This window comes from Parambassis ranga, chromosome 22, assembly GCF_900634625.1.
Source record: "Parambassis ranga chromosome 22, fParRan2.1, whole genome shotgun sequence".
Lineage (NCBI taxonomy): Eukaryota > Metazoa > Chordata > Actinopteri > Ambassidae > Parambassis > Parambassis ranga.
In genome coordinates, this window is record NC_041042.1 from 11,933,119 (window position 1) to 11,950,621 (window position 17,503).

The 17,503-nt window shown below is 40.5% G+C and overlaps 1 protein-coding gene across 2 annotated transcripts; it reads right to left on the bottom strand.

Annotated features, from left to right (window-relative positions):
• Positions 1-652: 652 nt before the first annotated feature.
• On the bottom strand, positions 653-17,346 carry ddhd1a (DDHD domain containing 1a). 2 transcript variants are annotated; one of them, XM_028394857.1, is made up of 14 exons: positions 16,101-17,346; positions 14,781-14,957; positions 11,391-11,492; positions 8,714-8,842; positions 7,733-7,880; positions 6,011-6,120; positions 5,817-5,923; positions 5,479-5,741; positions 5,053-5,128; positions 4,701-4,850; positions 4,495-4,559; positions 4,224-4,396; positions 3,789-3,986; positions 653-3,704 (listed from the first exon to the last, which is right to left on the bottom strand). In XM_028394857.1, exons 1-14 carry the CDS (start codon positions 16,873-16,875, stop codon positions 3,517-3,519), a joined length of 2,661 nt encoding a protein of 886 aa, XP_028250658.1. In that variant the 5' UTR covers positions 16,876-17,346; the 3' UTR covers positions 653-3,516. The 2 variants fall into 2 exon arrangements, with proteins under 2 accessions (XP_028250658.1, XP_028250659.1); XM_028394858.1 differs by lacking the exon at positions 11,391-11,492.
• Positions 17,347-17,503: the final 157 nt, after the last annotated feature.

The window sequence follows — 17,503 nt, forward strand, 5'->3', positions numbered from 1 at the left end:
AAGTGAGGGAGGGAAAAAGGAAGCAGAAGGTCAAGGAGGTAAGGAGAGGTTGGAAAAGGCTCTACATTTAGATTGTATATTATAGTATACCCACCTACAAAAATAATGAATACATCACAGTTATATTTAAGAGCAATAACGTGTCAAAATAGCCCTATCAGTGAGGGGCAATACATGGAAAAGGGATAAGGTAAAGGGAACTGGACAGATGGTCACAGTGGTGCTTAGTGGCAGCATCATCTATTGATGACTGACCTCTTCTGGCCAAACACAGAACAGCAGGGCCTATTCCATAATTTATCATGGAGTCAACTCAGATCTAACTGGTCCCATCTGTTTGCCTCGCCTTTGCAGATGTTGCTTAACTGCATTAAAAACTCCAAGGAACTCATGTGGAAGCTGTAGATCACAATGAAGCCCATTCATGATCTATAAGTCTGCTTTGTTATTCACCTTAGGGGGGGGGGCTCCTAGGAAAGAATCTGATCTGAGCTTCAGATGAACAACCAGCTCTATTGTGCTTGGAAAAAAAAGAAAAATCAGTCTGGAAAAAAAAAAAACAATGGAAGCATCTTCCTCTGGTGATTTCCACCTCCTCCCAGACAGCAGATTCCAATTATTTCCCTTGTGCAAATCATGACAGAGGCAGAAATGATGATTGTATCCCAAAAGAAATGCTTTAATAAAAAGGAAATAAATACAGTGCTTTGGATGGCAGTTAGAATCCATTACAGGCATGGGTTATTGCACAGCTCTAAGGACAGACATTAAACACCTCTCCAAGCATCCATTCAGAGTTAGAGCAACAGTGTTAATGGTTTAACACATTTCCTTAAACACACCTTACCTTTACCTTTTCTTTTCTAAACCCAATGTCCTTGTGTGAACATGTTAAAGTGTGCCTGGGTGATGGCTTCTATCTGGTGTCAAGAGTAGTGAATCTAGAAAACATGTAACAGCAGACATTTCCCTGATGTTTGTGGTGCCGTTTAACAAGAAAAAAAATATACTGTTGTCATTCAAAATGCTGTACATTATAAAGTCAAAATTACAATGTATTGTTTTAATGCTCTCCAGTTAACTTGCTAGTAGACTGAACATGTGAAAATCTGTGCTTGAATCAATAAAATGCCAGAATGGAAAATGTGCAAAACTTCACAAACAATTTGGAAACACTGGCAGGGGCATTGTTGTTACAATGGTCTGTCCACAATCTTACAGTACATATTTGCAGTGTCTGATCCACACAGTGTGATTTGAAGATGTAGAGGCAACAATGGAACTGGTGTGTTTTGTATTAAAACAAAGCTAAGGGATTCAAAGTTAACTGCATGTTTGTGCTCTAAGTAACATGTTAAAACAGCTTTCTGCCAAAAATTCTGCAACGTAACACATGCTCGGCAAAAACAGATACATTAAAACAACAAAGGGCTCTTTTCAACACAGCTTCTGTGCCATTCATAGCCAATGAATGTGCAAGTATCCACTATATCAGATATAACGACCCTTTCACATCACTCTCCCTTATTTGTCCCTGCTTTTGTACTACTTCCTGGTTACATCTCATCTCATAAAGGCAGCCTGGTTTTAGTCAGTAGGCCTTTGCACACATAACATAGACAATAAACTAATTCCTTTAGTGGTGGACCAGTCTGCAACAGCTCTTGTATGGTACAAAAAGCTGCAACTTGCACCACAGAAACTATAATAAGCTATATTATATAATAAGCAGGATAGACAAAGTTTGACACAGTGATCGAGTCTGTCAACATGTAACTCAATGAACATGAAATTATTAGAAAGTATAAGTTCACAAATGATCACAAAGTGGCTGTCTAGTCATAACAAAGTTTCTTAGATGTGTTGGCACTCTGCACTGTTTTCATTCCAACATAATTTGAATTTGAAACCATGCAAAGAGAAAAACTATTTTCGGAAGAAATACCAATAACTGATAGATCTTTCTGCATGTTTTTTTTTAAATATGCTCTGACAAAGCGAAGATACAGTTTCTCTTCTTTCTGCCTCACTTTTATCATTAGTTGTTTTTGGAAAAAAAAAATTATAAATAGTGTCAATTAGGCAATCACACAGCCTAAGGACTGGCACGTGCAGGTTTTAAGAAACACAGGCATCCTTCCTGTTAACACAAATAAAAAGACAAACTGACACATTATATATCTGCTCAAAAGGGGGGAGTGTCAAACGCTCACAAAAAGGCAAACGAGATTTTGTGTGCAATCTTTAACAAAGGCCTAACAATAAAAATCTACTCTTACTTGCGTAGGCCAGTAACGTTTTCACAACCTGTGTGTTAGCTTTAGCATTTTTAAAACAGAGCAGCTAACAACCTGCACACATAAATGTTTTTTTGGCCGCAGGTTTGAACCCCATTTTCTCAGAGATGAGATCCAGATTTATTTCCACAGGAGCCTGTAAATAGCTAGGAAAAATATTTCTTTCTTATTTAAGAAAAAATAAATCTAGTAGCACTGATTTAGTTTTTATATCAATATAAACATATGAGCACAAAAATCTTTCCTCAATACAGAAGCATGGGTTTAGGTTAAACCAGTCTTGAAAATGACATCATCAAGATTTGTTTTTGACCACGATTTGAATTCATAAACTGTAAAAATAAAAAAATAACTATACATATTAAAGAAGGAGGATGATGGGCCTGTAGTTAAGCAGGCTTCATGTGGATTATAAAGACATTCTGTCCCTAAAAATTAAAACCAAAATTGTTCTAATTAGTCACTGTAAACTAAACATAAAAGAATAAAATAATTTAGATAAAATATATGTGTGTATTAAAAAAACTCACTGTAAGGAAACCCACTAGAAATAGTTTTTATATAGATATATATTTTTTATGTCTTTCTTCATATTGCCTAAACACCATTAAAGGGATATCGTCCTTAATGGCATGTTTACTTTGTGTTTAAATAAAAAAACTAAAGCTATAGTTCACACAGTAACATTGTTTGGCTGATTTTGAAAGGCATTGTCTTCTGTTTGTTAGCTAAATCTTTTTAGCAACCAAAAAGTTTGTGTTCTTTGTGTCAAAGAAAGGGTTAAAATGATCAGACAGACGTTGAAGCCTCAGCGACTGAATTTCAGGCAAGTGTGTCTCAAAGGGGTCCAAACACAGTGTCCATGAGTTTCTTAATTAACGAGGAACTCATGAACATTTAGATCCTTACTTCATGTTTATAAGAAGCTTGTGGTCACATGGGTAAATAGTACACCTCCTTTAGTGCTCCTGGTCCTATGCTGTCACTCTTACACTCATACAGTGTACAAAGTAAATGAAAAGACACAAAAATGCACATCTTGGAATGAAGTATGATAATGATTCCCGTGTGTTAAAAGACCTAGGTCATCATGAGATAAAGGATTAGTATGTTGAAGCAGTTTGTGTCAACTGAACAGTCAATTCTGAGTCTTCTGAAGACACTGTGGTGCCTTCAGTTTTATTAGACAACATTCAAGTGTGTTAACAAATGTGCTGCCTCACTCTGGCTCCGGAGTATCTTCTGCTGTGTCAGAGGGTGTCGACTTCTGCTTGTATATGAAGGTCAACAAGAAGAGGGCTATGTCATGTGAACACCAGTAGCCTGTGTGTGAGGTCACTGCCGACCAAAAGCGGCTCTCCACCAGACCCTCGCGAAGCTCGAAGTCAATGCGCCGTTCCAGCTCCACTGCAAGACAGAAACAGACAAGTAAATCTGTAAATAAACAATTAATACCATACTGTTTGGTGCTGGACATGTGTGTAAACTTACAGGAAGTGTCAATAGTGGGTGAGGTGGGTCGAACCATGGTGGACAGGCCATATGCTGACTGGCTTTCTGTGCGCTTCTGCTCCTCTTCTTCAGCATTTGCCCCGCTGTCCAGTCCTAAGGACACTGAGGGCTGACTGTTGGAGCGAGAAAATCGAGAGAAAAGGATCCCTCCAATGCCTTTTCCTATGCTGGCCGCTCCTATAGAGAAGGATTATGTAAGAAGAGGTACATTACTTGCAATAGGGTTAGAAACTAGACAAATCAAGGGTGACAATGTAGTTCATTGTAGTACCACATGATGGCAGTATTGACACAATATAGTTATCAAATAAGAGAAACTCACCTAATTCAAACTATCTATAAAATCTTTTGTGACCAACTCTCCATAACTAACTATTAAATACATTTCTTTAAGGATAGATGGTGGTGCCTTACCTAGTATACTGGCCTTGCCAAGGCTGGTGATGGACTCTCCATAGTGCTTGCGGGGGAGGACAGGAGAAGTACTCGGGCTGGGGATGCTCTCAGTGTCAGATGTCGGATCTTTGACTGGGTTAAGGAATGTAGGCCCAATCTCTTCATAGGGTGTCGGGTTAGTGGCGCTACACCTGATGAATAAAACAAAGCACAAATCCTTGGAGCATGTATCTCTTTAAAGCATTATGCATGCCTAAAGAGATAACGTCACATGTTACAAGATTCTTACCAATGTATCTGAACAGGTGCAATGTTGCTGTAATGTTTGAGGATGAGAGGCTCCAGTCTGTAGGCCTAAACAGAGTGATGAAACTTGAGTTAGGCTCCAGTTGTCAAATCCATACAGTGGAAATTTTGATTGTCATAAAATACTGAGTGAGAGAGGGCATCTGGATGGGATGGGGAAATCTAGACTAGAATCTAGACAAGACTGACCACAGGGTCTGTGGGATGGAAGACATTGAAAAGCCTGCTGCAGATGGAGGTGGGTAAGATGTGGTCCTGCTGGCAGCTGGTACCGGGGCGGATTCCTCTGAGGGCCAAGAACACTGCTAAAGGAGACCCCATGCAGAAGAAGTTCTCTACCTGAGAGGCAAAGGTGCAAAGATGATATGACTGTCCCAAAGGATGTCTTGTGTTGACAGTATTTTTTAATGCTCCAAGAACAAATGCTGAATTAGTTTTGTTTAAAAAAAAAAGGTATAATTTACACTACACTTCCTTATCACATGATCATTGAATTTAGAGTCATATTGTAAAGATACACTGAGGGAATAATCAATCCTACCTTAAATTTGAGAGCTGGTGGTGCTGAGGGCTTTGAGGCCTCCAGTGTAACAAGCTGATTTTCAAGCTCTCGTAACCTGTCGAAAATGCAAGCACAGTGTCTTGAAATGTAGTATGAATGCCCTAAAATCTCACCTCGACAATCAGTATAATCCTCATTATTATGTTAAGATAAACCCGTTCCGCTCATATCAATAGGCCTAATCCCTGCTGTTCCTTTCTATAAGATAAATGACACCGCATACGCAGTGGGATCATGAGGTAAGAGATTGACCAGCAAGCCCACAAAAAACTGTTCCACCAGGAATATAAGATCAGCAACTAGCAGCACATACATATTGTGCATGCCACAGCATGCCAATACAAGGTTTGGTACTACATTTGTAAATTGAATTCATGAATGAAATGTTATATTAGCAAGCTCTACCTATTCCTTGTGTGCCTCAGCTGATCTAAAAGGTGCCTCTCCTCATAGGACATCCAGCGCAGGTCTAGTTCCTCCTCTACAGGGTGATGCTCCTGTAGACAGAAGCGTACGGGATCCCATCCTGTGATGATGTCATAGGTGATGACACAGCCCAGGGAGTGGGACACGACGGACACTTTCCCGCCCTTTTCCTCAAACTCAGGGTTACGTGAGCAGAAAAGAGTGTACAGCCTGTTCAGCTCGTGTGTTAGGCCCTTGGTAATCTGGAAAGTGAGACGAGAGGTTTTAGAGAGAAGTAGAGGGCACCGGAGAGGTTTTAAAATGTGTATGACACTCACTTCATCGCGATACAGGGGGCTGTTGTAGTACATGATATCCATGGCACTGCTATTGAGAAGGTCTCTCAGTCCTCTGACTTTGTCTGGTGTGATTGAGTCTACAGTATCTACAGGGACATACCAATAGAGTTATCTGCTTGTTCATAAAGCATAAAGAATAAGCACATGCATAAGCAAGCTGTAAAAATACACACCTCCATCTAGTGTGAGTTTTGATCGCCACTCCACAGGCAGGAACTCCACATGTTCATCATTGTGCTCCTTAAAGTGCTTTTCCTCCATCTTCCTCACACCCTCCCTCAGCCTAAATGGAATGATAACACTGAGTATAGAAAAAACAACATCTCACACAGGCAACTGTTGTACTTCACACTGTGTGTATATGATGTATTATCATGACGGATTCTGTGAGGATAAGTAACATCCTCTGTGTATATCCAGCCTCACTACAGACTGATGAGGGAGACTGTGTTTGTACTCTTTTTTTTCTGTTAAATCACTGTTGATGGAGAAGAATGACATTTATTCTGTTGCTCACTGATGCAGTAGCTTCCCTTGTACAACAAAACAGACACACACACTGCTACCAGACCTATACGGGGCAGCATTAGCTTGCAGGAAATGCTATATACACAAAGAGAGAGAGAGCGAGAGAGAGTGATGTAGCTGTTGATGTGAGTAAATGGAAGCTGAGACATGCTTTTAGGTGACTGGTCTATGAAAGGGGCACCTAATGCAGGTTTTGACAGCACTATCTACTGTGTCTGGAGGGGGAACTTAAATGCTTAAAGGGTTTGAGTGCTGCATTACAGAGCATTCTGTGCCGCACCCACAACATTTCCCTTGCTTTTAGGTTAGAATTAATTAGACGGTGAGCTTTGACCTATGTTTAGCTAAGTGCATTTCAAACACTCTTGTCTCACTTTTGTTTTGGAACATAAAAAAAACTCTAAGCCATAGTTTTCACCATCAGTGCAGGTTTGTACAGAGGTGATCATGTAAAAACAACACACAAAACAAGGAACAGGGCAGACACATCCGGTTGATCTTTCCTCTTGGCTGAGAAGAGCATGTGTGTTGTAATCCAGAGGGAGAGGGGAGTAAGACTTGGAGCGCTCTGCAGCTTGACTTGTACTACTTTACCTGCTTAGCTGGCCTAAGCTGGTACAATGGCCCACTGCTAGCTAACATTGTGACACACAGACACACATGGCTCTGGTCCATACAATCTGAACTGTTCCCTGGAATATTACAGCACTGTACATGCATGGAATAAGATTAATACAGTGTTGCCATGGCACCTGGTACTACCTAATTAAATAAAAAGATTTTCTGTGCCATTCAAAGCGGTCAAGAGTTACATTAAGATGAATGCAAAGTGGTGTGTGTTTCAAAATTATGACAAGCATTCAGATTGATCCACTTTATGTTTTTGTTGTGTTGTAGCTAAGATTATTTTGTTGCATGAATATATTCCTATTTCTGTTTTATTTTGTTTCTATTGCACTGCATTTTCCTTTTTTACTTTAACACATTAACAATACAAAGAATAAAGTAGGAGTAAGAACAATGTTGAGAGCCTCCAGGTAGACTATTCTCCTGTATTAAGCTGATTGTGTTTAGGTGAACAAATCAGGAAAAATCTATCAACACATGAGTTAATTGATTGATAATAACAAAATAACAAAAAAGTTCTTTGGAAACACAGCAACCTGCCAGACAGGTCGATATCTGATACCTTGCATCTTAAAAAAAACTACAGCATGTCATGTGAGCTTAGGCAAGAGGCCAGGAAGAGAGCAAGCAAATAGAAGCAATACATTACTATACTTAATACCTGCAACACAGATACAAAATAACAAGGAAAAAGGAAAAGATCAAATCACCAACATCATCCTTAAAGAACAGCAACTCACATTCCAGTGTTCTTAATAATGCGCCCCTGGTCCATCTTCTGTCCAATCCCATGAACCACAAAGACAATGTGTGTAGTCTGAGGGGGTCTGTCCTCAGGTGAGGCCTCCTCAACATAACCACGGTGGAGTCGCGTGCCACTGCTTGAGGCTAAAAGAGGAGTGAGGACAGAATTGAATCTTCATTTACAGTAGTGAGCTGTTGACATGTCTTTTCTGTACATCAAGTAATTAATCACTCACACTCTGTTTACTGGAAGGCTATAAATAGCTGTGTGATATGTTTAGGTAACGTGTTGTGCTTAGTAGGTGAGACAAGGAGTCCGGCTGTGACTTTGTTTGTGGCAGCACCTGTAATGTGCTTCCACAGCTGAGTGTGCGTCCTTATTTAGAAACTATAATCTAGCCCAGTCATGTGCTATACCGGAAGGTGATAGGAGCCAGTGGACATTGCTACAGTCTGGACAGCATTAACAAGATATTGTATGCCTTCACAGAGCATTTGTTTGTCAAAAGAGATTAAGATAATGAGTACTGGCTCCTCCGAATTTAATCTGCATGAAGGGGATGAAAATGTAGCATAGAGCACAGAGTCTGCAGATCAGATTACAGTGATCTGAACAGATCAAACATCAGACCTGAAGTCAAAGTGCAATTGCCATATACTCCTGTAGAGTTGGGTCATTTGGTCAGACCTAGCCCCTGGAAATGGCAGATGGACACTGAGTGATTTTCTGGGTTAATCCAGTTAAGAGAGTGAACTGTCCTCAGCCGTGTGTAAATGCCGGTAACTGTTAGCAAATGGTGGCTAATACTAGCAAGTGAACACTGCAAACGCAGTAATGTTATTTCTGACCTATAGAAATAGGTATTAACTTGTGAAACAGGGCAGCAATTAGGATCAATTTGGACTGTTTGGTGAAAAACAATATTGGCTCAGTAAGGTGGCATCTGGAAAGATGATGAAACCATAAAAATACTGACCTTTGGAGAAGCCCAGTTTCTGGGTAACAGTGCGTGCAATTTTAGAAGTGGTGGCATCACTGTAGAGGTAGACCTCATCCACGCTGTGCCAGTCCACATGTGTCCGGCTCAGCTTCAGACTGTGGATGGCTGCAGGAGAGCAGTGAGAGAGGAGTAAGTGAATGAATGCACAGAAATGGGCAATACCAGAGGGTTTGGGAAATATGGCAGAGGAGGGAAAAATCTGGGGAAAACAAGTGAGGGTAACTGATAGACAGGGTTGTAATTGCAAATGATTTTATGTAAGAAGATAGATTGAAGATATAAGAATTACACCAAGTTAATCTTGATTGAAGTACAAAACAGCAAGAGTTCAGGATCAATCTATTCAAACAGCTCAATCAAATGCAGTCAGGAGCATTGATCTGCAGTAAGAAAAAAAACCACATCAAACTATCACACCATGGCTGCATATTTCAGCTCTTGCTTGTCGCCTTGCTTACATATAAAACTGAAGGAAGAAACAGAAATTTCAGATCAATTTTTATCTAGGATGTTGCTTCAAAGTGTATTGCACTGACAAGGTCAAGTAAGAGCAAAGGCACGTCAAGAGAGAAAACACCATTTGCTACAGAAGCTAAGAGCAATAAATAAAACTGGTTATTTATGTCTCTGCTGCATGTCCTTTAAATGCCCTGTTCAGTCAAGTTCATTCAGATGAGACTGTTGGAAGACTCTGGCATTGATCCAGTATACAGTCATGGCTCTTTGTACTGCACCGAAACAAACTGGGGATTAAAACTCCCCAAAAAACAGGATAAATCACTTGAAGAAATTGGCCAGACTGTTTATTTGCTTGCATAATTCTCAATACAATGGAAAACAATGCAAGTGTATAAGTTGGTAATATATTGGTAATAAGGACTGCTCAGAGCAGCAAGAAGTCATATGTCAGACCTGTACATCCTTTCTTGACATTTTTTATCTGTTTTGGGGCATTTATAAGACATTCCTTGATAATACACAGGCAAGTGTACAGGGTAAACAATATATGAGCTATATAAATGAATAAAACAGGATATATATAATTATGGACCAGGTGTGTTTATGCCTTCACATTGTGGAGTTGGCCTGGCATTCTGCTGCATGGCAGACTTATTTTCTCATTAGACAAGCATGACTGGTGGGTAATAAGAGGCAAAGCACTTATTGCACCTTAGAGGAAAACTGATCACTAAGAGTGCAACCAGTGTGAAATGAATGAGTGCCTCAGAAAGTCAAGCACATGCAGAGTCTGGTCAAAGAAGAGTTTTTTAACAGGGATTCACAGGCACAAGAAAAATTTAGACTAGGGACCAAAGGGAAGCTGTTGGTTTTTCTAAGGTCATGAGAATAACATTAACCTCTATCACTAGTTAGAATAATACTATTCTGTGACAAAGGTAAACAATCAGCTCTTCAAAGAAGAACAGTTTTCAACATCCACTCTCACACAGTTTAAAGTGGCTTCCTTTCCTCATATGCCTCTTGCACCCAGGAGTGATGACACAGGAGAAAGAATAAGCCGAACTTGCCATTAGACCAACACACTGTGACACAAAATAGGGTAAAGCCACTTTATACTGTTGAGATTCATCTGTATTTGACTTCAGTGTAAAACAGGAAGTGTAACTCAAAGCAGACTCTACTGAACCTCTCCACTGTGATAGCTTTATAAATATAAAATTAAAATTTCAAAATAAAACATGGACATTACAATGGACTTGTGTTGCTGTACGAGAACACTCCCTGTTTTACAAAGAAAGGAAGGAAAGGAAGGTACAGGGCAGCTGGCAGTCAACTATTTTACTGAGCTAGGACTTACAACAAGGCTACTGGGGAACACATTGGATGAGGGATGTTAAAAAGGAGAGGACAAGAAATGAAGGAAATCACATGTCTACATTGAGGCCTACTTTGCACACTAGGCTTAGGTCAATGAACGCTTGGATTTACTACTGAAGAGGACACAGACCCTTAGCTTTCTCTATTCAATACACCCTGAACTAGGACAGTGATGGACTTTGACACAATATGTTAAGAGCTAGAATAGTAAGGGGCCACAATGGCTTCTCTGTTTGGCTCAGCAATTGTGCTTGGCTTTCAACAGAGAGCTTTGTTCATAGCTCTTAAAGCTGGAGCTGGTGATGTTGGTTCATTACTGACACAGTCATACTGCCAGAAGGAATGAGAGGAAAAAAAGCAATGGGTGAGAAAGTGGAAGATTGTGCTAGGGAGATAAAAAAAAATAAAAAATAAAGAAAAGCGGGTGGCTTTTTTGAGGAGTAGTTTAATTATTCCAGATCCACTGGTTTAAGAAGTCTTGCCCTGGAGACTAATACAAAGGATTCCTCAAAAAGCAACAACAGTAACAGCAGCACTACCAAACTCTGGGTCACAGCACAAAGGGAGAAGTTCTAGCAACTAGGCCCAGTTATGGCTGCAATGGAAAGTTGAAATAGTTTAACTCCATTTAGATACAACCATTTCTAACTGAGCCTAGGTCTAGCTTTAAGTTTGATTTCAAAAGTCTGAACCACAAAAGAAGAAAAATGTACTTGCACAGAGACCCATCTATAAGGAGGGGGTTCAAGCTAGAAGATCTAATACAGAATAACAGAAAAAACAAACAAAACAAAAACTTGGTATTTTACAGTACCTTGGCAGCGTTTGCGCTTGTGACATGTAGTTTTACCACTCGTCTGATATCCACTCCATTTGAACAGAAAAGGGAGGTAGAAAGGGGGCAGGTGGGAGAGAACTAACAACCAAGACAAAGTGAGTAATGGCCATTACCACGGCGTCAGTCACACAGACTACCACTGTCATCACTCTGGAACAGGCCAATCTATCAAGCAGTGCCACAAACAGGAGAGGCAGTGGTGTGTCCTGCAATCAGAACAGAGTCTGTCCTGGTTCCTGCAGAGACCTGGTGCAGCGCTGTTTGATTTATGCCTTGGATGACTGAGGTAGTGTTAGTAAAATCTCATCACAGAAGTCTAGAGAATTAAATCTCCTCAAGGATTTAATGTGACTTAGCAGGCCCTACCGTTAATCACCATTTCTTTCTATACATGTGGTACTTTGCGTACAACATTTAACAAAACATATTTTTTTCATTTGACTTACTGAATTATTAATACTCTGCAACTGTCTTAGGGCTGCAATAATGGAACTACAAACATGAAGTATTTCAAAAAAATTTTCACTTGAGCTGAAAAACTGTCATGTCTTTATAAATGCTACCAGGATTAACATTATTACTACAATAATACTTGTATTTTAGTACATAAGAACTAACCAAATGCGTATTACTCAATCTGTTCAAGTGCCATGACACGACTTTTAAAAAGGCCTCCACAGAATTTGTTAAACAAATCAGTGGGGTTTAGAGATCTGAGTAAATCATTCAAGCCGTGATAACACAGACATCAGACTAGCAAATGTCAGCAGTGTTTTCCTTAGCTGAGAGGAAAGGCTGTGGATGAGAAGAGAACCTGCTGAGTGCACAGGTTTGTGTTGGAAATCAATTTGTTTGGAAGCATCACTGATGGAAGCATTCATCAATAAATTCTTTATAATGACTGGGATAGCTAATATGCATAGAATAGGTATATGGAGGTCTTAATGTACTAATCACCTTTTATACAAAAACTCAAGGTCAACCTAAAGGAAGATTAAACCAGTGGCAATCATTATTGTCAAAGTGCATTTAGATAATCTAATACTGAATAAGCCTATTTAGCGCCTGATGACTGTAAAAAGTGTGCCCAGTTGGGTGTTGAAAGGTGTATTTTTAAGCATGTGTGAGTCATCGATCATACAGTGTTGTCCAATGTGCTGCATAAATAAATATGCAGTAGAATGTGGCATAGAGAAATAAACAAAAGTACATTAAATACAATGCAGGCAGAGGACAGATGGCACTGCCTCCCAGCCTGCTGCCTTTTTGTTCCTTGACGTCTTTCAAACTATGTAGATAGACTGTGACACACCCTGTAGTATCTATCATTGGCTTATTTTTCTACACACCCAAACCACAAAAGCTTAACATGGAAGAGGAATATCCTCTTCTATTTACATGTCTTTTTCTGCTTAAAGAAAATCACAAAAAAAACACTTTAAAAAGTGACACAAACCTGATCATGTCAGAAAATTAATTTACTGATCAAAAAACAGAAAGGTTAGTTTATACAATCAATCAACTGGGATTCCTTGTGTCCTATTTGAGTTTCGTGCTTTTGCAGCTTCTCTGATGATATTAAATTGCAATGCAGCAGGTACTTTTAAGGGAAGTTTTAAACAGTCCAGATATTACTGCTCTATTTTTCATTTGATTTTAAAATATGACTGTTGATGTGTTTTTGTAGTTGCATGTTTACTACCCACAAAGCTTGAGCAAATATAGGACATGCTTCCACATTCTACCTAACTACTGCTGTGGTCCCACATGACAGTGTTATGCCTGCATAGCACACTGGTATGCATACCATGTCTTCTGCTTCACTAACCTTTAGTCTCAGCTAGCTACTGCGGCAAAAGGAGAAGAGTAGAGAGTAGAGAGCAGCGGTAGACGGTGATAAGGGAGAGATAGCAGAGGAGAATGTATGTTCTGCAGTACATGTAACGCACTCAATTTATTTTATTTATTTATTCTTCAGAGGAGGGATAAATACTCTCCTGTAAAGACTGCCTTTAGTGAAAGTGAAAGTTGGGTTTTAATAACATACTACTAAAGGTGAGAACAATTATACTGTACCATTACCCATTTCAGTAATAAAACTCACCCACTTAACAAGTTAAGGTCATATGATCTGTGTGGTGTGCAATGGAAGTGTCACAATTTGTGCCAATTTGTGCACTACTGCAGACACAATGCTGATAATCTGGCGATGTTCCCTCTGTGGCTTTGTGCCCACGTCCCTGTATATCTACAAGTTTTATTGCCCATGAAATGCTTGTGCATCATGAGTGACTTTACACTTCGGTTGGAGGAAATTGCTGGTCATTGCAATTGTTCACACAACAAACGGTGAGAATGCAAGTGAGTGACACAACCTACTATAATCACTGTCCTCTGCTGTGCTGATGGCTTTATTTATTGGCCCGTGAAAGGAGGGAGACAGCATCATAGCGTGCTATGATACAGCGTACAGACCTGAGGATAGGCAGGACCTAACGCAAACAAAAGCATGCAAAAGCCAGGCGGATTTGTACACAAGTGGCCTGTTCACAGTCTGACTGAGGTTTTAGTTTGAGTAATAGCTATTTAACAGTAAGTCATTAAGCAGCTTGTTTTAGAAAAGTCAGGGCTAGAGGAAGAGTAATTAAGATCGCTAATTGCAGTATTTACGCTCCAAGATTGCCGTGGATGAGGTTTAAAACAAAATATTTTTCACTGCCTTTAACAGTTGCTGCATGTTTTTCTCTCTACTTTGCTCTATTTATCTGCCACATTCACACACCCACACATTCATCACCAGTGAAGGTCCTGTAGATCTGGCTGCCTTCAGGAGACTGCTGAATCAAAGAGCCTCTTTCTTATTGCCTTTCACAGCTAAAGCCTGCTACATTTCGTCTGAGCCAGCTCTAAGGGAGGGATACGCCAAATGTTCGAGCTGCACCTGCTTTACAATTAAAGGATGACATGACAAAAAACCTACACACACGAACGGAGGCACCTGCTGCCCCCATTCATTTTTCTTTGACTGTGCATCGATAATACAGCACGCAGCACTGTCTCATCATTCTATATTTATGACTCACAATGCTTTTCATCTGGCTTCATAGTCACTTTTCTGCCTGACTTACATTTTAATGAAATTTATAACTAACAATGCCTATGGGAGCATTTCATCTTACACAGACAACATGACATCAGCCTGGAACCTGCTGACTCTACTACTGTTTAAACACGTTAGTTGCAAGAATTGACACTTCGCGGCTGTGTTGTTCAAAGAGCTGATCCAGCTGTAGGCTTTCTGCATTTAGAAACTTTGAATGCACTAAAATTAAATCATTTGCACCCATCCCTTTCCCCAGTGCTCACCATCTTTGCTATCAACGGTCTTGACCACTAAATCCGTCTCAAAGGTGTCCTGCATCTGTTGCCCTCGGAAATGGTTGAGGTGCTCCCGCTCGATCAGGTCACTCTCCTCCTCTTCCAATGGGAGCCAGGTGCCATCAATGAACCACTGGCCTCTCATTACAGGAATATGATCTTGCTCTGTTAGGAGAGACAATAGAATAATAATGAAGGGATATTTTGGAGGTTTATTTTACTATGCAAAAACAGAACTCTGTCTGCAGCCACTTATTACAGAGTGACTATTTCAAGAATGTGTTTCAGATGACGCAAACTGATTTCCATTTAACTCAACAAATCTAGGAGGGCCAAGTCTCAGTGGTAAAAGGAGTGAGGCCAGGTTTCATTACAGTCTTAAGTGAAATTATTAACTGATTCTCTGGCGGTGAATAAGAGTAGCTGATCTTAGCTTAGGCACAATTTAGGCACAAAGTAAGGATCTGGAAACACATCACTGTACTTTCATTTACAGAGTGACCAACTATAACACAAAGGCTAACATGGTCAAAACCAGAAAACCAATCCAATCACAGACTCACAGTAGATAATATTTACTCATTTGTTAAAGTAGCACAGGTCTGGATAGAAAAGATAAGCTTGTAGTTCATGATTAACAAGATGTTTTGAGTTCTCGTGACCCAAAACGTGACCTTTTTCACACTTTGAACTTTTATTTTATTTGTTTTTACTTTAAAAATATTTCAGTGTTTGCTTCTTGGATTGTAGTGAATCTATATCTTACATTACATGTACAGGCTTCTTTCTCTCAAGATTCAGATGGGTTGAAACAGTATAGTGAGAGTCGGAGTACAAAGGGATTACATTCACAGCATGAACATTCAGGAAAGTAACTGTATCTCTAAATGTCACTTGACATTAGCTTTAAAAACACAGAGCAGCCCACAAACCCCTTTGATTGGGGTCAGGTTTTCCCAGGCTCTACAGTGACTGCCTTCATTTGTTCCCTTCTTTTTCCACGAAATATCCATAAATTAGTTAGTACAGATCAGCTGAGCCCAACAGGCTGACACCATAGGCTCTTCTCAAAAGACCAGATAATTAATCAACCTAAAAAATGACAAAACAATGCAGGACTGAGCAAATCTAAATAATCACATATTAGTTATATAGGGACAGATAGGTAGATGTTGCTGGCTGTGAATTAAGAATCGCGGGTGCTGTTTGTAGAATAAATTGTGTGGTAATATGAACAGAGCTTCGTGGTGCACCTTGGACTTGAAATCGACTAATGTAGAAGAAACATTTTACGGTGATAATACTTACGCTTCCAGTAGACAGGGTTGCATTCCTTCTCCTTAACATCAACCTCATAGAGGCCTCCTCGAACACACACTGCCTCTACGTTGATTTCAATACTGTCAGGATCCCTCTCCTCGGAGGACACCGTGGATGCATCCAGCGAAGACCGGCCTCCGTGCACACTGCTGGTCCGCGTCTCCACCGGCACCGCACCGTTCAGCCCTCTGCTCTCCTCTTCTCCTCCGCTAACTTGAGAGTCTGTTGCGCCAGGGTTCAGCTCGCAGTATTTCCTAAACATCAGCTCAATATTAAGTGAGTCGTGCCCAACAAAGGGCTTCCAAGTTTTCTTGTCCTCCTTGTAAAACCAGCGCACCTCCTCCGGACCAAGTTCCGTGACCACTTCGCTAAATCGGTGTCTGGAGCTGTTGGACCTGGACCTCTTCCTCCTCTCGAACAGCGGACCAGCGTTGTTCCCATCATTACCGTTGTACTCCACAGAGCTGCTGTCGAGGTAGGACCCAGGGGAGTTCAGGTCTAACAACAACCCGGCCTGGGCGCTATGGTTTCTGACGTGTAAAAGCGGAGGCTGTCCGTCTAGTCCCGGCTGGACCGAGGACATCCCTGCCTGCATCGTATCGTCCAAGAAACTCATCTCGTGACAGCACGAAAATACATCGCCTCCTAAAGCCCACTCCTTGTTGTTGTTGGTGGCGTCAATACTGACCGATGACCCTTTACTATCAGTCCTCAGAGAAGAGCTAAACGTGGAGGTCGTGGTTGTTATGTTGAAACTGCTCATAACTATCAGAGCATCTGATATCTTTTCTCCTGAGTCACTTCACCTTAACGAACACATCGCTGCTTCACAACACCTATCACCAGGGTTCATATTAAAAAAAAAGCTAAAACTAAAATGCCAAAACTGAATACCTCCAGAGAAGCTTCCGCATTTTCTTGAGCGCAGCTGTCTTTACATCAGATATGTAGCCTGCTAGCTAGCTGACCAAGCTAATGACACCGGCTGGAGAGGTACAAGGATAGCACATACTAAAACCTTTTCTCCTCCTCTAAGTAACACGTCAAACCATTTCTCTATCCTTGAGTCACTTTGGTCCGGTTTAATAAAAGTAATGTTGTAGTCATCACACTTTAAATGTTCCGGGCCCCTGTTGAATTTCAGATTCATCCGTTGTCCAAACAAACCGTGCACAGAGGCAGCGCTGTAGTATGCGTGTGTTCGGTTTGACAGCTGACGCATAGATCACAGGATTCCTTCGTGAACGCGTACGTAGAAATTGCGCGAACGTTCCTTTCTTCTTCTCATATTTAATGGCAGTGATTGGCAGCTTAACTAGCATTACCCCCACCTCCTGGTATGGACTGTGAACTACAGGCGGTATATAATAACATATACGGTCTATGATAAC